At 41.2% G+C, this 18,349-nt stretch overlaps 3 protein-coding genes across 6 annotated transcripts; 2 read left to right on the forward strand and 1 right to left on the reverse strand.

Moving 5' to 3' along the window:
* Positions 1-2,388: 2,388 nt before the first annotated feature.
* tmpob (thymopoietin b) lies at positions 2,389-7,230 on the forward strand. The gene is made up of 6 exons (XM_035642764.2): positions 2,389-3,057; positions 3,183-3,300; positions 4,211-4,378; positions 4,557-4,666; positions 4,752-4,852; positions 5,257-7,230. The coding sequence occupies exons 1-6, from the start codon at positions 2,824-2,826 to the stop codon at positions 5,639-5,641; spliced, it is 1,116 nt and encodes a 371-aa protein (XP_035498657.1). The 5' UTR covers positions 2,389-2,823; the 3' UTR covers positions 5,642-7,230.
* ldhbb (lactate dehydrogenase Bb) lies at positions 7,027-14,324 on the forward strand. Of its 4 annotated transcripts, none has more exons than XM_035642767.2 (9): positions 7,027-7,159; positions 8,639-8,840; positions 10,813-10,949; positions 11,907-12,024; positions 12,223-12,396; positions 12,466-12,639; positions 12,730-12,847; positions 13,357-13,480; positions 13,850-14,324. In XM_035642767.2, the coding sequence occupies exons 3-9, from the start codon at positions 10,821-10,823 to the stop codon at positions 14,015-14,017; spliced, it is 1,005 nt and encodes a 334-aa protein (XP_035498660.1). In that variant the 5' UTR covers positions 7,027-7,159; positions 8,639-8,840; positions 10,813-10,820; the 3' UTR covers positions 14,018-14,324. The 4 variants fall into 4 exon arrangements, with proteins under 4 accessions (XP_035498660.1, XP_035498661.1, XP_035498659.1 ...); XM_035642768.2 differs by having other exon boundaries at positions 8,639-8,777; XM_035642766.2 differs by lacking the exons at positions 7,027-7,159; positions 8,639-8,840 and adding an exon at positions 10,165-10,662.
* Positions 14,325-15,692: 1,368 nt separating this feature from the next.
* Positions 15,693-17,025, reverse strand: LOC118315407 (spexin prohormone 1-like). The gene is made up of 5 exons (XM_035642672.2): positions 16,963-17,025; positions 16,821-16,866; positions 16,549-16,608; positions 15,843-15,929; positions 15,693-15,751 (listed from the first exon to the last, which is right to left on the reverse strand). The coding sequence occupies exons 1-5, from the start codon at positions 17,023-17,025 to the stop codon at positions 15,693-15,695; spliced, it is 315 nt and encodes a 104-aa protein (XP_035498565.1).
* Positions 17,026-18,349: the final 1,324 nt, after the last annotated feature.

The following is an 18,349-nucleotide window of genomic DNA, read 5'->3' on the forward strand; positions in this document are numbered from 1 at the left end:
AGAGACCAGCATGCTGGTGCGTGCATATGTGAAGGGCTGTTTCAAGAGATTATTTTCATTTTTGATTAATTGATTGATTGTTAAGACTATGTCATTAAATACTGAAAAATGAGCCTGCTTCCAGACATTGCCACCCACAAGTTTTTTATTCAATTATTCCACTGTCCAGGTGGATGTAGTCTATCTCATTCTCTTCTGTCCATGACTGACTCCATGATGTTCAAAATGGGGCTGTGAAGGGGGCAAACCATCTGCTCTTGACACTATAAATAGTTCTGTATGACTGTGCTGCATAATGAATTTGGGATCAATCAGGTGTCTTTGTAATGATGATGCATGATGGATAAGAATCTAGAATGCCAAACCCCTCTTGCACAGCTATGTTAAATATGTGAGTAATGTGGCTTTTCTGTGCATAGACTTTTTGACAAACGAATGGTAATCCTACAAATATTTCTGTACATTATATCGAGTCCACTTTCTTGCTGGCTTGATACTGATCAACATGAAACCTCAAATAAGACAAACCCATGTTTCTTTTAAATTATTGGGGTTTCTAGAGAATTTACTTAACTTAGATTTAAGACTTTAAAATACATAAATAAATAATCAATTCAATACCTGTTCCTGATCTGCAACGTCTCCTGACAGCCCAAACACACATACAGAAACAACAGCTGGGTTAACACTGGAACACACCGAAACCAGCCAGTACTTCTGGCTGGTTCCTTATATCATTAGTTGATAAATCGAATAGATGTTGAACATAAAATGTAGATACTTCTATTACAGAAGTTCAATAGCACTATGCCGCTTCAAAGGTCAATATTTTTCCAGTTATCAATTTTCAATAGAAGTAAAGGCACAATGTTCCAATGCAAGGCTGGGGCCACAAGATGGAGGACCAGTCATAGTGAGTCAAAAAATATGAGTTTTGAGAATCAAATTCAAATATTTTAACACTCCGGTCTCTCTACAGTCTTTTTGTGAGGACACTAACGTCAGTGCTTTATACAACTCTTCACGACCTGCAGCTACCATGATAATATGGCTCATGCTGCCCTCTTCTGTTATAGAAGTAAGCTTCATCTAAATAGGCTCAACATTCACTCACTACCACATTATGTAATATGTTATCTTAAACAAAATAGAAGTCTGATACTAGTAGAAAAGAATTTCATTATCAAACGTATAACTATGTATGCAATATACATTGTAACCTACATCTGCTCGGTACGCAGTGCAATAGACCTCAGATTTGCTTTATTCCTACTAACTTGAACTCTACAATGGCTGCCACGAAAAAAAAAACAACCTTTGTATTTACCTGGGCCTGAATAGTTTGCCATCATAAAGGAGAAAATAATTCTCAACTTTATCAAAGTGTCGTACAGGATAATGTTCGTGTGGATTTCCACCAGCTGAGGCTCAGTAAATTTGTGTGATGCAACAGGGCAATAACCTTAGACAAAGAGTCCTCGTTGCAGCCCAGCCCCTTAACCCAGTAGAGATGCTTTTAAATGACCTGAAGGGAGCTGTTCACACCAAATATTCCTGAGAAGACGGGTCCAAAATGATTTATATGCAGGTCTGATCCAAAGCTACAGTAAGCGCCTGGTAGAGGTTATTGCTGCCAAAAGAGTTTAAAAGAGTAACACCTTACTCATACTATTGGGCTGTACATGAGCACATTTTTTTTATTTTAAATGTTTTCTGGTCATCTGAACTAATGTTTAAGCTTTTAATTATAGTTTTCTTTAATACTACTTTGATTTGATCATAGAAGCCTGGTAATATTTTAGCATTTTTAACAGCGACTAAAACTTAATTGGGTGTTTGTTTGATCACTTTACTAATTGATTCATTAATTGATTTCAATTTCAGGTCTATTAGAGAATTGGTGGGGTTTAGGGAAAATAATGAAACTGCCATGTATTGTGTCAGTTAGGAGTTAACAAGTTTTTGCCCTCGGCCCCCTGAGAGGTCGCACCGGCCATGGCTGCAGTTTAGTTGTTGATATTAAATACAAAGGGTTAGTAATCATTCAGGATTAGACCGGATTCATACAATAAACATGTTGAAACTGCAGCTCTGTAAGCGTTGGTAACCGTCCGCATCATTAACCGCCATTAACGTTGTTCCCTCGTCACTTAACGCGACTCGAATGCATTGTTTAAACCCGTATCTGTCAATGTATTAAACATAATACTGCCATAAAACGTTTGCCAGCTGAATAGACAGCATATCGTCGGCAGGATTGTGTGTAAACCGTTATCTAAAATACACAGCCTGCGGTTTCTTTGTGGCGGCGGCCTGCCACCGTTCCATTCATAGCAGACCAATCAGAGGGCAGCGTGCTGCGGCGTTCCGTCCAATAGCGACGCTGCTTGTTTCCTGGCCTTGTTGCGACCGCGGACAGACAGAAGCAAGTGGACCGGTTTGGCGCTAAGCTAATTCCGTTTCATTAAAGTCGTTCATTTTTAATTGTTTGCACCGGTTTCGTTTGCAGCACTCGCGTGGATCTGCTTTGGAAAAATCCACGCCACCGACACACATTCACAACATCGGGCTAAGAGGCGGAACTGGGCGGTTTATTGTAATAAACCGCTTGTGTCGCGCTAGCAGCGGATAGGCGCCAGTCGTGTTTGACAACAGCGCTGCTCGCTCGCGTTCCCGGTGTTTGGTGGATGTTGTGTGCAGCTGCCGACTGAAGCGGCAACAGAAGAAGAAGAAGAAGAAGAAGAAGAAGAAGAAGAAGAAGCAGCAGCAGCAGCAGAAGAAGAAGAAGCAGCCTCAACATCGAATCGAAGCTCAGGCGAAAGCATGGCAGAATTCCTCGAAGATCCGTCGGTGCTCACGAAGGATAAGCTGAAGAACGAGCTCGCTGCCAACAACGTGCCACTTCCGAGCGGAGAGCACAAGAAAGAAGTGTACGTGCAGCTGTATCTGAAGAACCTGACCGCCCTGAACACCAAGGGCAGCCCGCCGGCGGACGCCTTCTCCAGCGACGAGGAGCTGCCCGCCCCCGTGGTGGCCAACAGGAGCCGATCTGGAAGAGTGCGTCCCGGCGGTGTCGACACCACGGAGCCTTTGTGGCTCTGTTGCGCGTCGTCTGTGCAGCTTCGCGTTCTACTTCATGGGTTGTGTGATCTGTTTGACTTTGTTTCATTTGCTCTCCGCAGAAAGCGACCAGAAAGACGGACAAGCCTCGCGCAGCGGAAGTGGAGGCGACAGACCTCACCGATGAAGATTTAAAACAGCAGCTGTTGAAGCATGGGGTCGAGTCAGGACCCATCGTCGGTGAGTGGCTGGAGGCGTGTCTGGGGGGGAGTGATTAGGTATTTTATTATGGAGCAATTTGTTTGAAATAAAACTGGAGTGTTAACTGATTCGTGCAACTCAGTTATGATTGTGTTAAAGTTCAAAGCACCCAGCACAGAATTTGCTTGGCTTCCCAAAAGTTTGTGACCATATAATGACCAATATCAGATTTGTGACTTTGTCAAAAACTACCCAGAGCACTTTAATACAACATAATATTATATTATAAAGTAAAATTTGTTTTGTTTATTTAATGGGTTAATTCATCCATCTATTTCTTTTACAGCTTGTAGAGCGAACATCATTTTGATTAAAATTTCAATATCATTCACTTTGTACATTGGCCTTTATCATCTCTACTGGTCTTATTGATATTTTTCATGCTTTTGATGGTATAATTTATGGACCAGCTATTAAATGTCATTATTGTTGGTTGTAAAAAAAAATCCTTGAAAAGACTTGATGTTACTTGATGACTGAGCGCAACTAATAAAACAAATACTTTTTTAGACTTTATTAAATGTAAAAACATCTGTAGCATTAACAACTTTGTAAATACCTTAATTTAATTTGTTTTAGAAGAACTCTGATCAAGCTCTGTACCAAGAAGGACAATTTACACCTCAGTCAGAGACATATTTGTAGATCCTGGTTTATTATTGTGCTACTGTAATTCATATTAAAGTCTGATTAGTCACTCAGATCATTTTGTCCACAGCATTAAGGTCAATTAGTTTAGTAAAGAAATTTAAATGTGATACGTGATATTTGCAACTGCTGCTCAGTGAAGCAGCACTACAGTATGGTTATTTTTAATTTTAAAGGAATTCATCCTGCCGAAACTACAATATGTCAAACTATTGTGTTTACCCTTGTTCCCTCCATTCAGCCTCTACCCGTAAAGTGTACGAGAAGAAGCTGCAGAAGCTTTTGGACCAGCCTCCAGCCGAACCAGAACCAGAACCTGAAGTGCCCACAGACCTCACAGCTCTCCCCAAGGCAGATACCAACCAGAACGGCAACACAAATTCTGACCAGTACAGTGACAAGGAAGACGGTGAGCTCCGAACGCACACTGCTCGTGATCTTAATACATTTCATTCTGTTTATCAAGACACAAATAGCACAAATATCCTGCTTCTTGTAGGTTTGTCAATGTTTACCAGGTTAAATGTTGGGGGGAAAAACACTGATAACTGTATAGTTATAATGTTGCACTTTCTGTGTTTTTTCAGAGGAGATTGCTTCTCCTGAACCAGAGCCGATTCCTGTGGTAGAGAAGCCCGTGCGGAGCAGAGGGAAAACTCCAGTCACTGTCAGGACCAGCAGCAGACGACAAACCAAGGTGAGGGACATTTTAACATTCCCAAAATTGGCAATAAGAGTATATTTCCATGTGTATGAACATGTTTTCATGATAACACTGACAGGTGGTGGAGGAAATCATTATTGAAGACACCCCTAAGAAGGCCAGCAAGAGCGTTGTTGAAGATATCCTTGCCAATGAAATAAGCACACCTACAGGCATCAGGTAACATTGATTTTTTGGGGGGTTTGTACGTGAAGAAAAATAGATAACCAACCTTTGGCCATAAAGTTGACCGTGGAGCAGATTAGGTCCTAATTCAAGGTTCATTTACAAGCTTATCCAGGGCTTTCAACCACATTCCATGGTCTTATGTAGTGGGTGGAGTTGGCTCAACATCTGAAGCCAAAGAACTAACTCAAACAGAAGTGGCAGCCACAACCCTGTGCACTATGGTGAGGGTCTTTGCTGTCAGGTGTGGCAGCTATCTCAGCACCAGCTGAGCAAACATCAGCTGCTGAGAAAGATTGTGAGTTGTGGTTGGAAGCTTGGGAAACAGCTGGTATTGTTGGACTGTGTGTGTCTGTGAAATTAGCCTGAAACTTAGATTTTATTGTTTCTCTGATCAGTGCGACCTGCAGGCGTCCAATCCGAGGGGCCGCTGGCCGACCTCTAAAACCGAGTGAGTACTGGCTGGACGAGTCCCGCCTCCAGCACAGCGTCCACACCGAGACCCGCTCTTACTCCGAGTCCTTCTCACGACCGGGCGGCGCGGTCACTTTGAGCAAAGCCTCAGCCCGACGAGGCTTCCTGTCCGTGTTGCTCAAGCTCCTCCTCCTCGTTGTGGTGGCTGGTTCTCTCTACTATGCCTACCAGAACCTGGATGCGGAACAGATCAACAACCTGAAAGGCCTTCTGGACGGCGTCGTCATCCCACTCCAGGGTATTGTGGACAGCGCAGCCACCTACCTGGGCATCGGCAGCAGCGGTGCTGCAAAGAGCTCCGGCAAGTGAAGACCTCCAGCAGTCCCATGTCCTGCCCACAGCTCCCGCCTCTCTGCCACCTGCCACAGCACAACACAACTCAAGCAGTAAACTTGGCTTAGCTCTTATCTTTCCCTACATGGTTGGACAAACGACACAGATTTAATTGGAATGAAAAACTTTCTCCGCTCTGGATTTCGCTTTTCCTCCCACCACAAGAGGGAGGTATAACTCAAACAGTAGCTTCTGGATAACACTGTTCCGTGGCAGTCAGAAGAGACTCATTTTAATGGTGATTTTTTATTATTATCTGTGAATCGTTTGTGTCTTTGTGTGTATTAAACCCTTGTCTGTAGAAACAAGTGCAAAAATGGAGAGGCCAGTTTATCCGTGCATGGTTATAGTTTTTGAAGGTCATACTGTAGTTTCTGACGCTGTGTGCCAGGTGTTTTTCTGATGGTGAAGTGCCTGGACACTGTAAGCACTTGGTGCCCTCCCATTTTTCAAGCACAAAGCAGCGCTACTACTACCAATACCAGAATGTCTTCATGTGTTTCTATACAAGCTTCAGAATTTGCTCTGTAGCTATAGAGTTAGGTAGAACGATTCATTATTTCGATGGTGCTCAGGTCAATTCAGCTCAACCTTTGTGTCGTGGTCTGTGCCGGGAGGAAACACGTGGTCAGGTCACATCACCGCATGAGGAAAAATCAGCCCATGTTCAAGTTGAAATGAAAACAAAACTATTGTCTCTTTTTTTTTTTTTTTTTAAACCTCCAGTAGCTGATCACTGCTCAACTCATCTATGTATGAGGCTCTGTGGTAATGATAATTCTGGTCACTGTATTGTTATCATTGTTTTTACTGACAAATAGATGAAGTCAATTTACTGTATTTTTGGCATCTTGTTTCGATCATTACAATTTTAGTACTCGTTGAGGAAATGAAAACTGCAGTGTTTGATCATAGATTATTGCTTTTTCCAGCCCTGCCAGTGTGCCCATATGAGTTTACATGCTTTGGGTTTTTTAGTGCTCTGTTGTGCTTTCTTTTTATTTTGTTCTGTCTATTAGATTTCTGATCCTTCAGTCCTTAATGCGGGACTGGCTGTTGGCGCGCACCCACATAGCCCACATCTCAGACTGCATGTGTCCAGACTCCAGACATGGCAGATCTACGAAGAAGACACGTGGAGGAAGTAAAAATGTTTTTGGCACAGTCGATCGGTGTATTCTCTTTGGAGCTCTCGACCACTTCTGCCTGTGCAAATTACCATAATTAAGATGCTGTAGGTTTCTCTTGAGTGGTGGGGGGAGAGGGTTTATTCACTGGAGGTGATGTTTAGCAGGGAGATATCTTGGGCATCTTTTTTTCTATTTTGATATTTTTCTAAAGTGGTGTGTTCACCTTTTTTTACAGCACATTTGAAAGCAATATGTGGTACATGCAAGTGATACTGCATCTTAATCTGAACCTTTTTTGACTTTACACAACTGATTCGTCACCAGGCAGCTCTCCCACAATGGACAGAAACGACGGGTTATGTGGGTAAGGATTTTTAATCTGTTTATTTATGATAATGTAGGCAGTGTATCATAAAATAAACTTGGTTGCTACCAGACCGTTTTCTTATGATTTCTGTCACTGCCCAAACATTTGGCACGTAAACTGTAATTTTTGCAAGTTTAAATAAAGTTATGCAACACACTTAAGTAATACTACCAACTAGTTCCCCAAACAATCCACATTTTCTAGGACGGATTTAAAAAGATAGATAGTTAAATACTTTATTCATCCCAACCTGGGAAATTCTGGAAAAACAATTGTTGTCACAGTGGATATCATTGTCTCGTTTTTGTCAGGTAATGTAGGAGATTAGAATGTGTTCTAAATTGAGAGTGAATATTTTGTGGTAAATTTTACATTTCAATTGATAACAACACCTTAAGAATTAGTGAGTAATGATGGCAGGTGTATACAAAAACATGAAAAATGATGACACTGGTATATTAATACCAAGAAGAGGCCACTGACAAAAAAGTTGCGGATCAACTCTTTTGACACTTCAAATTCCCCCTATTTGGCATTTAGAAGGAATATTAAAACATTTAATGAGTGCTTTATAATGGACTATAAATCCAATGTAAATGTGTTTATTAATATATTTAACAACTATAACTCATGCATACACCCAGATGTTGAGGCTGTTGTATGAATGACATTGTAGTAAAAACAGAAAATGTATATTCATATGAGAAGCTGGCAAATTATGTCCGTGTTTATATTGTTGTTTTTATTCTGCTTATTATACAGGGACTAATAATTCTCTAATCTGTTTGAAGAACCAATTGAGTTGTGCACTTAACACCGGCTGTGACAGTCGTAGCGAGCAGGACTCTAAATCTACATCTAAATCTGTGTGCACTTCAGAAAGTACCGGATGTATAGAGTCGAAACTTCGCCATCATTACTTTTTTGTTCCAAATATTCAAAAAAATCTTAATCCACTCAAAAGCTTTTATTGTTTATAATATTATAATTAGTTGATTATACTTGATTTTTTATTAATACTACTATTATTATGAATGTGAAGGGCTGATGTGACAGATCCCGACTGTCTTTCCATCAAATGAAAAAGACAGGGTGGAACAGTGTCCACACATGTGGCCCTGTTCTGTAGTCAGGTCAATTTTACTTATAGAACTGGGAAAAAAATGATTTGCTTAATACTGTTTCAAATATATTTGCGGCATATTTCACACGCTCCCTAAATTCTACCAGTTGTGGAGCAGCTCCGTGGCTCCCAGCAACTCTCTGGCTAGTGTGAAACATTACGCTCAGCCCAAACACTTCAGTGGCCACGTGAAGTACAGAAGATGTTATTAATCAGTAATTAGAAATATGATAATCATTTTAATTGGTTTTCAGTAACCTTTCACTATTTGGAACCATCTTCAACAGTTTCATTATTTTACAGGAGGTGTGTGTTGTTGTTGTTGTTGTTGTTGTTGTTTGTGAACGTGGCAGCAGCTGACTGAGGTGACCGCTGGAGTGCCAAATTGGGACTTTGGAGGGGATGGAGAGACTTAGTCAAATAAATCCAGTAGGCTGCAGCCGGACACACAGCAGGGAGACGAGCAGACACACGGGGCAACACATCTCACGGGTGAGTCCTGCACTGCAGCTTCGGAGAGAGAGGACGAGAATTCAGGCGGACTGTCTGCAACAGGTGAACAGCCATGTTTTCATTCTATGTAGATTCAAAGAAATCTGATGTAGGCAGACGGATGTAAACTGAGTTGGATTTTTGTTTCTCTATTTATTTGCTTTTGCCCTTAGCTCGGATCAGATCCTTCTCACCCCATTCAGGACTGCAAGTCACAATTATTCTAACAATCTCTGTTTTCCACAGTGTAGTAGTGAATCTGCATGCAGTTGTTTGGACAGTGGATGTTGACAGATGCAGCGACAGAGCCCTCGTCTGCACCACTGACGGGACACATTCATACTTTCTATACCCAAAAGAACAACAATTTCAAAGTTGAATGCATCAATAGGAAAAGTCTTTGAGGTTGAGCATGTGTCATGTCAAATAATCACAGAAAAACTTTTTTAATCATTTGTTTTTATATATATTATGATATGATACTATATATTATTCCTATACAACTTGTCTTTTTTTTTAAATATAACTTTGTAGAATTATTGAATGTTTATAGATCACCACTGTCCTTCTCCCCCTCTTATGGGTTCAAGTTCAACTGCCACTTGACCTTTCTTTGCAGCGAACAAACACTCAGGACGTTGTTAAAAAGAGATGCGTTTTCTACAATGTTTGCTTAAAAGGCGTATAGTCTGACAATAGTCTTGTAGCTTGATCCTTCAGGTACCAACCGTGCATTTATTGTGGATAATGAAAAGCTTCTGAAAGGTTCTGTCGCTGCTCCCCGTGACCTTGCAGGCTATAAGCCAACTCATTAACTGCTCGTGTCTACACACTTGGAGTGTGCAGCGCTTTCTCTTTTGTAATCCAGTTCCACAGTGCGAGGGAATGAACCGGTCTTTAAACACAGTGTCACTTTACCTCCTTTAGAGATGGGTTCATTATCCAGATGACTCGGTGCCTCTTGTTCCTCTTGTGTTTGAACCATTTCCATAATGAGAAAATCTCTAATAGAAATCTTTAATAGCTATTAAATCACGTATGATTCAGATTCCGTTGCTGGCTGTAGTTATTCAGCAGTGGTATTGTAGTTGTACAAAAGGCTTCTGCTTTATATTGTGCTCATATCAGAGAGAGACTTAGGTTAACCGTTATTTATGAAAGGAATTTATAATCATCATAAATATAAATCAATTGTTATTGGTGTTTAGAGACATCCTATGAGGTTAAGGTTAACGGTCGTCTGAAGTGCTGCTGCAGCAGATGGAGGCCGCGTTAAGGGATTACACTAACTCCCTAACAGTCTGCAGTCAGTCAGTCAAGTTTGGCAACCGATTATACTGCTCCATCCCCCATTCGGAGAGGAGGGAGGGTAGGGGAGAGGGGGTGAAGGGGAGAGGGACGGGAGGAGAGGACAGGGAGAGGGAGAGGAGCTCACCGGCCCTGAGTCACATGTGCTCGGTGCTGCCGCTGCAGCTGACCGGATGCCTGCCTCAGTCTGGACGGCACAGACACAGTGACCGTGGCAGGTGTCGTGGAGGCAGGGTGCACGGAGCTCTGTGGAAACGCAACCTCAGGTGTCCGATCAGTTTGCCATGCTGATCACATGGTGGTATTTATACCTCGCAGCCCGGGACATCGCCCAACAATGCAAGTATTGCTGGTGTTTTTTTGTCTGGCTGCGTGTCCCTTTGAAGGTGAACCCTGCAGGAGGATCGTGTGTGGGACGGAGCTCAGGCACTAGGTTTTCTTTTCTCTCTATAATGGATGTAGATGTCAGTGATGTCATGCATCCGTTACTGCTACTGAGAAAAATGTCACGGTTCATTTTTGAATTCCTCCACGCTCCGACTATGACGCGCCACATCCTGAATGCAGTATTTATGAGGTTTGCGCACGCAGCCTGCTTTCTGGTGGCAGCACTGTTTTCCTTTAGTGTGATGTGTGTATGTGACGTTCATCACTCATCAACAGCCAACACACACTGTATGCCTAACCAGATATACTCTTGTCCTCCTCTTTCATTTACACGCCTCAGCATTTAAAATGGCCTCAATCCTTCAGAAGCTGATCACCCCGCTGTGCAGCGGCCCCCCCGAACCCCCCAGGAATAAAGTGACAGTGGTGGGCGTGGGCCAGGTCGGCATGGCGTGTGCCATCAGCGTCCTGCTCAGGGTAAGAGCCCCACTGGTTCTGCCCCTGCTCAGATTAGCCCGGCCGGCTGGTATCGCAGGATGGGGTAATACCCGGGATCCTCTGGGACTGACACTGGATTACTGATCCCCTGGTGTCTGATCTGGGTGTTATCCCTTACGAAGGTGTGGCGACGGATGGACTGTAAAGAAAAAAAAGTGTCTGACATAGAAAAGGGAAAACCGACGGTGACTTTATACCAAATCACCTCTGCTCTGGCTTTTTAATGGTCGGCTGAAATTGTGGAGCAGCTTCCTTGTCCGAACAGCAGCAATGACTTAGATGAACTTATTACATTTATTTGTCTGGGACCATGTAGAAAAAAGACATTGATCTCATACAAAGAGAAAATGGGTATTATTTTTAGCTAATAGGTACATTTTTTATATTTCAAAATAACCAATGCAATTAATGCTAATACCAAGTATTGCTAAATTAGATCATAGATTCACAGTGATAATGCTGAGAAATCCCTATACCTCCTTTTTATCACTCAGTACATGTATTTGTAGGCAAAGCACGGTTGCTTGCACAAGGTGAGGTAAGAATATGTTTATGATCAGGTTTTGAGTTGGGACAATTATGAGTATGGGAAAAGTTGAGACTGAGCCGTCTGCTGTCATATTTCACGGAGGTAATCCTGCGGTAAAATATAATTATTTCAGTCGTTTGTCTTTACCTATGATAACCTTAAGGTTTTATCTGTAAAAAGCAAACAACATATAAAGTGGCCTTAGGGAAGCACATACATGCAGAATGCTGTAGTTTAAGATCAACAGTGGCTGTGCCAGTGCTCTGTATATACTTAACAGCTACCACCTCACTATTTATGTCATTTCAGCTGGCAGCCCACACTAATAACAAGCAAATATGATGCTGAATGAGTTTATTGGGGTGCAGCAGTTTCATGTGACCTCTGACCTTCCCTGATGTGTGCAGGAGCTGGCCGATGAGTTGGCCCTGGTGGACGTGATGGAAGACAAGCTGAAAGGAGAGATGATGGACCTGCAGCACGGCAGCCTCTTCCTCAAAACTCCCAAAATAGTTGCAGACAAAGGCAAGTTCATATACCCCAGTCATACCACATTATCAAATCGAGTTTGATAAACACACTTCGTGTTGGCCAACACTCCAGCCCATCAAATATGATTCACTGACCTTCTAAAGACACTAGGGATTGAATTGGAATCTGAATGACAGAGCTGGTACCCTCTTTACCACCACAACAAACTCACACTTTCTTCGTCTCCGTCAGATTACTCGGTGACAGCAAACTCCCGCATCGTGGTGGTGACAGCGGGAGTCCGTCAGCAGGAGGGCGAGAGCAGGCTGAACCTCGTCCAGAGAAATGTCAACATATTTAAGCACATTGTCCCGCAGATCGTCAGATTCAGCCCCGACTGCACCATCATTGTGGTTTCTAACCCAGGTGCCGCCTCACACACATTTCTTCGCCCTTCGTCTTTTGTGCCTCGTTGCTAACAACTGTTTTCGACAGTGGATGTGCTGACCTATGTGACCTGGAAACTGAGCGGCCTCCCCAAGCACCGCGTCATCGGCAGCGGCACCAACTTGGACTCGGCCCGCTTCCGCTTCCTGATGGCTGAAAAACTGGGAATCCACCCCAGCAGCTTCAACGGATGGATCCTGGGGGAACACGGAGACACCAGCGGTGAGGATTTGTGAGCAAGCACAAAGAAAGAACCACGGTAATGTCTTCATGTTATGAAGGGAGGGTTGATGGTTTGAACGTGTGTTTTAGTGCCTGTCTGGAGTGGAACAAATGTAGCTGGAGTCAACCTGCAGACACTGAACCCGGATATCGGCACCGACTGTGATGACGAGAACTGGAAAGAGACCCACAAGATGGTGGTGGACAGGTAGTTCACCTGATTATTAATGTAATCATAGTGTGACAAAAAACTGTAGTCTCAAATGCAATCAAAACTGAGATAATCATAATTTAAATCTGTATACTTTTTCACTTTGTATCTATAGGATAGGATACAGGATGATTTAAGTATTTTACTACAGTAAAATATTAAAAATCATTTGTATGGGGTAAAGTGATAATTATTGATTTCAGTTGATCCATATTCTCCTCCTCTTTCATGTGTTAAACTAGCATCAGTATTAAAATAATGTTGTTTTTTTCATCTGGAAAAATGAGATTTGAAAAATAAGTCTGTCTCATATTCATGGATCTTTCATTAGTATAGAGGACGGAAGCAACAGACGATCTGCTTCTTAGAGATTTTTTCGCATCTTCCAAGATTATTTTTAACACCTCATATCTTTTCTTCATTTCAAACTAATGGTACCAGGTCATAACACTGGGCTGTTCAAAGTAAGTTTTTGGTGTTTTGAGTTGGGTCCTTGTGTCTCTCAGTGCTTATGAGGTGATCAAACTGAAGGGTTACACCAACTGGGCCATCGGTCTGAGTGTAGCTGACCTGGCAGAGAGCCTCATGAGGAACATGAACAGGATCCATCCAGTCTCCACCATGGTGAAGGTAACGGATGTTCACACACGGCGATCTCTTTTAAGTATAACTTTTCTACAACAAATAATGATTTTAATGATAGTGGGGGGAAAAGATTGTTCTTGATTTCATACATTTATACATTTAATTCTCACATATCATACAGTATATTTATCAAGATTGTCTCAGATTTAAAGATGAACACTGACTTTCCATTCATTCTTTCAATTCCAAGCCTTTTTCTCTCAGTTTTGTTTTGTAACTAACAAATTAGCTTTTCTTTTATTATGAGTAGAATTTTTGGCAATTCCGATCTTACCTCCTGTGCCTGTAATCTTTGTCTCGCTGATGTTTATACTCCCGTGCACACACTGTCTTTTTTTTTTTGTTGGTCCACAGGGCATGTATGGAATCAGCGACGAGGTGTATCTCAGTCTGCCCTGTGTGCTGAACAGCGGGGGCGTGGCCAGCGTGGTCAACATGACCCTGACGGATGACGAGGTGGCCCAGCTGCAGGACAGTGCCAACACACTGTGGGACATCCAGAAGGACCTGCAGGACATTTAACTGACCAGCAGGGGGCAACTGAGCTGCACCTCCCTGACATGTCCTGCATGCCGGCCATCACTCTGCAGGCAGCTCCAGCTCCCACACCTTCCACCCACTGCTCCACACTGTAGAGTCACAGGCGTGTGCACGGAGATGTCGTCACATTTACTCGTAGATGTCAGAGCTTGTTCACTTTTTTGCTCACTGGAGAGACCAAATGTGACACCGACTGAGTGACATGTTGCTCTGACTCGTTTGTCCTCGGCCGTGTTGCAGTGTGGGAAAACGTGCTTTGACGTGTAATAAAGCAAGTTTGTTGACGTGAGACAAACAAGTGTTTACTTCATTCCGTGGTGATGTCAAAACCCTCTGTAAAAGTTAATTGATACATACACCCAGTTTCCATCGTGAATATTTCGCTTCAAACTTCAAAAGATGAGGCTCTCTGGAGAGGTTTCAAACTGCATGTTGGGAAATCTATTAATATGGTAAAAATCCGCAGAAACTTAGTAAAGTGAGTGAGCTCTCAGTAGTCTGTTTAATCAACCCATCATTTTATGTCAAAAGGATTCAATTCAGGAGAGTAGCGGTGAAAATAGAGACCAGAATTTTTTTGTTGTTGAATGAACTTGCTATTGGTACATATTTAGTTAATGAGAAAAGACTAGTTGATTCCATAACGTTTCCGGGATGAATATTTTTCAGTGTGTAATACTGTAGAGTCTCACACCCTCACAGTCAGAACATTTTTTTTTCCTTTTTTGTTTTTGAATGTATATTTAATGAGTCATTGATCTGTGTCACGGCATGAACTTGTGTCAGCGCTTCAGTCGATTTTCTTTTTCAGTGGATGAGCAGAGTAAAACAGAAGCGATTTACACTTGATGCAGAATATCAGTCAGTAAGTTTGATATTTCCTCTCCTAAACATTCCTCCCGCAGTTCTAGGGTCCAAGGTCTCTGGTCACTTTTATTGTAAACAAATGGTGCCGCAGTATATAGTCGGAGTCGAAATATAGATTTTTTTAGATCAGTGCGTACATTTCTGTCTTTTTGTTGATACTGTATTGTACAAGATCGTTTGACTGACTGAGTATAAAACCCCAGTCAGTCATGATCATATGGGAAACATTTTCCGTAATGCAATTGTTGTTTTTAAGGAATATTGTCAATTAAGGAGCACTTACACGTACAAATGTACTTTTAATCTTAATGTCAGTCTGAAATAACAGAATTAAACCCTCAACTCCTCTGACCTCTGGTTGACCCATTCACGACTGGGTCAAGCTGCCCTTCCCAATAAAACTCACCGGGCCACCTCTGTTAGTGACCCCAGTGTGGACAATGTGATGATGTCTGACCCAGTGGTGTTTAGTCTGGTGAGAATCACTTAATCGTCGCCTCAAGCTGACAGACTATTTTTTTTTCATCTTTTTTTCATTGGGTGTACCACTGTGAATGGAAATCAATCCATACTTAACACAGGAGAGGACATATAAACACTATGGACCAACAATAAATTGAACATGTGGCTCGGAATTTCACAATAAAGCTCACTGGCAAGGAGATTTTATTTATCTTGCACATTTAATTAGAATTAAGCAGGAACAAGTCATTTATAGATTTATATAAAACCTAATAAATAAATAAAAATGCATCAATATGAGAAAAGAAGAAAAATCTATTATGACACCTCAGAAATAGTTCAAATTCAGCTCTTCTTCATTTGGGTAATTATCTAATTTGCGTCCACCTAAGGAAGAGAGAAAGATAAAGAAAATTTTGAGAAAGAAATCTTATAACATACATGATTGTCAGGTTGGTGATGACTTTCAGGGTTTTACCTTCTTCCATGGCTAGCTGCACGAGCTCCAGAAGCAGGGATGAAGCCCAAGACAACCCCAGTCCATCACTGCTCTGTTTGTGAGTCGCTGCAGAGATGCACAACAAAGAAACACTAAACTGCACAATCAACACTTGTCCTAAAAAGAAATAACATACAAAAATGAAGCCATGCGGAGAACAGACTCGTACTTAAGATCGGCCTCTATAGTTTCGTCTCAACTGCTGGGATAAATGACGGGAAAGCTTGTGCTGATGAGATTAATACCAAGTATCAAAAAACTTTCAAAACTTTCTAACAAGGAATTCTTAATGAAATGTTGTTTTTAAGTGGATTTATCAATGGTTGAGGAATAATCACTTCATAGATCAGCTCTTAAAAAGCCAATATGATAGAAGTCAAAATATCAAGAAATAAAATCTATGTTCTTAAAATCTTGACTTCAAATATTATTCCCAACATTTAGACTTTATTCTTGAGATGCAAATTTATCATCACCTGATTTAGTTCAACTTTGTTTCCACTTTTTTTCTTGACATTTCAACTTTATTCTCACAATGTATACCGGGGGGGAAAGAATTTCAGCTTTTATGTCTGGCCTAAATACTGTTCCATATTCACCTGCAGGTGAAACTGACATGTAATTGTTTTTATCAGTAGTTTTAATCAGATTTTATCCCCGTAGCTGCGTTACATGTCAGACTCACCTAAATGTAAAGTGTCATCTTTGTCTCTGCTGGCTCGCTCCAACACTGAGCGGTGTCCCTCTGCAAAAGACCAAAACTCAACACTGTTTTCTCTTTCTAGACCTTTTTTTCACAGCGGCCATTTTGGCATGAGGTCGGTAAACACAGGAGTTTCATGTGATGAGTAGCACCTGTGTTTTCCTACTGCTTCATGTCAAAGTTGCTGCCGTGAACAGGCTCTGTTTGACAAGACGGCTCAAAACAAAGCAGTTGTGTGTTCAATGAGCTCTTACGTGCTCCCTTTAGGTATAAGATGGCCTGAGGCGTCCAGTTCCTCCGCTGGAAAAAAAACAAACACACAAACCACATGCAGCTTTATAATCTCACACGGACACTTCAACACAATGTGACAAAGAAGGATGAGCTTTGACTAACCTGTGGTGTGGTCCAGCACTGGCTAACCAATGTCACCACGAACAACGTGACTATGAGCGACATTGCTGAAATCTGAAATGACATTTAGTTTAGTTCAAATGGAAATGAATGGTATTACCAATAACAATATAAAAAAGAAAGGGAGCAAATCTACATTCTCCCATCAGTTGGAAACATTCACTTTAAACCCACAATTTAGCATTGGTAAGCCATCTATAGACATTTAATAGATGCTCTATAGCACTGTAATGTAATGTAAGTGTTAATAGATACGGGACATTTAAAATGTTTATTAATGTACACATTTATAATGTTTAATTCATATTCATAAACATCCTTTTGTCTCAGAGGACCATGGAAATTGTTCCCCCCTGGGTGGACACTGCCTTTTATAATTATACATTATGATATATTCATTATTATCTATATTATATTTTATATTATTACTCCTGTTTTTTTAAATTGCCATTACTTATCTGTTAATGTTAAAAATTATAATTATAATAATTTCTGCCTATTTAATCTATCATAGTGTGTTTTAAACCATTTCTCGATGTTTCTATGTTGTTTGAAAATGCCAAATGATCAAAAAAATAAACACAATTTCATTTTTCTATCAACGTGCTAAACACAACACTGAAGGGGCATCTCACAGCAAAATTATTTAAAGATATTATTTCTTGATATATTCAACAATATTCAAAATACCTTTACATTGTGAATATTCTTGCACCTTCAGTTTTAGCTGCTTGAATAAGGCAAAAGATCATTTTATAGCATTGAGTAACTCTTCATAGATTTGATTAAAAGCTATCATATGTTCCTGCATGTTTTGAAAGGATACAGACATATAGGAGAAATTAAAAGATGAAGTGGTCACCTAATCAACAGTTATCATCCATTCACTGCATTCAAATGCTAAACATTAGGACTCAAAGTAAAGGAAAATAGTCAATTGTTACAGACTCAGTCTCAAAAATTAAGAAAAATGCAAATTCCTCTTTGTCGAATGGAATAGACAAACACTTGTGTTATATACTATAATTCTACCGCCACTACTTCTACTTACTACTTCTACTGAGAATAACAATAATTATAACAATCATAGCTTACCGTTAGTTGTATTCTGTCTGCTCCCCTGCAGGCTGCAGTTTGTGTTTAAATGTTGGATTGGTGCTTTGTCCTCCTCTCTGCTGTTACATTACTTCGAAAATTGAAACGACCACCTCATTAACAGCGTCGGTGAGGAGGAGGATGGGCAGCTTCACGGCCTCACACATTACACTGTATTTCAATTGACGAGGATGACAGGTGCTATCAAAACTGTCCCTGCTCATTAACCGCAGACACATGAGAGTTTTAAACCTTCAAATCCTTCATGGGCAGC

Source organism: Scophthalmus maximus, chromosome 7, assembly GCF_022379125.1.
Source record: "Scophthalmus maximus strain ysfricsl-2021 chromosome 7, ASM2237912v1, whole genome shotgun sequence".
In the NCBI taxonomy this organism is placed as follows: Eukaryota; Metazoa; Chordata; class Actinopteri; order Pleuronectiformes; family Scophthalmidae; genus Scophthalmus; species Scophthalmus maximus.

What these genes read in the sequence shown, in the direction of transcription:
- LOC118315407 (XM_035642672.2), bottom strand. Translation starts at nt 17,025, where the DNA reads ATGTCGCTCATAGTCACGTTGTTCGTGGTGACATTGGTTAGCCAGTGC. An exon ending in CTTATACCTAAAGGGAGCAC is followed by an intron (nt 16,609 to 16,820) that starts GTAAGAGCTCAT and finishes GGTCTTTTGCAG; the next exon opens with AGGGACACCGCTCAGTGTTG. An exon ending in GCAGCTAGCCATGGAAGAAG is followed by an intron (nt 15,752 to 15,842) that starts GTAAAACCCTGA and finishes TCTCTTCCTTAG; the next exon opens with GTGGACGCAAATTAGATAAT.
- tmpob (XM_035642764.2), top strand. Translation starts at nt 2,824, where the DNA reads ATGGCAGAATTCCTCGAAGATCCGTCGGTGCTCACGAAGGATAAGCTG. An exon ending in ACAGGAGCCGATCTGGAAGA is followed by an intron (nt 3,058 to 3,182) that starts GTGCGTCCCGGC and finishes TGCTCTCCGCAG; the next exon opens with AAAGCGACCAGAAAGACGGA. An exon ending in AGCACACCTACAGGCATCAG is followed by an intron (nt 4,853 to 5,256) that starts GTAACATTGATT and finishes TTCTCTGATCAG; the next exon opens with TGCGACCTGCAGGCGTCCAA.
- ldhbb (XM_035642765.2), top strand. Translation starts at nt 10,370, where the DNA reads ATGCTGATCACATGGTGGTATTTATACCTCGCAGCCCGGGACATCGCC. An exon ending in CCATCAGCGTCCTGCTCAGG is followed by an intron (nt 10,950 to 11,906) that starts GTAAGAGCCCCA and finishes TGATGTGTGCAG; the next exon opens with GAGCTGGCCGATGAGTTGGC. An exon ending in CAGTCTCCACCATGGTGAAG is followed by an intron (nt 13,481 to 13,849) that starts GTAACGGATGTT and finishes GTTGGTCCACAG; the next exon opens with GGCATGTATGGAATCAGCGA.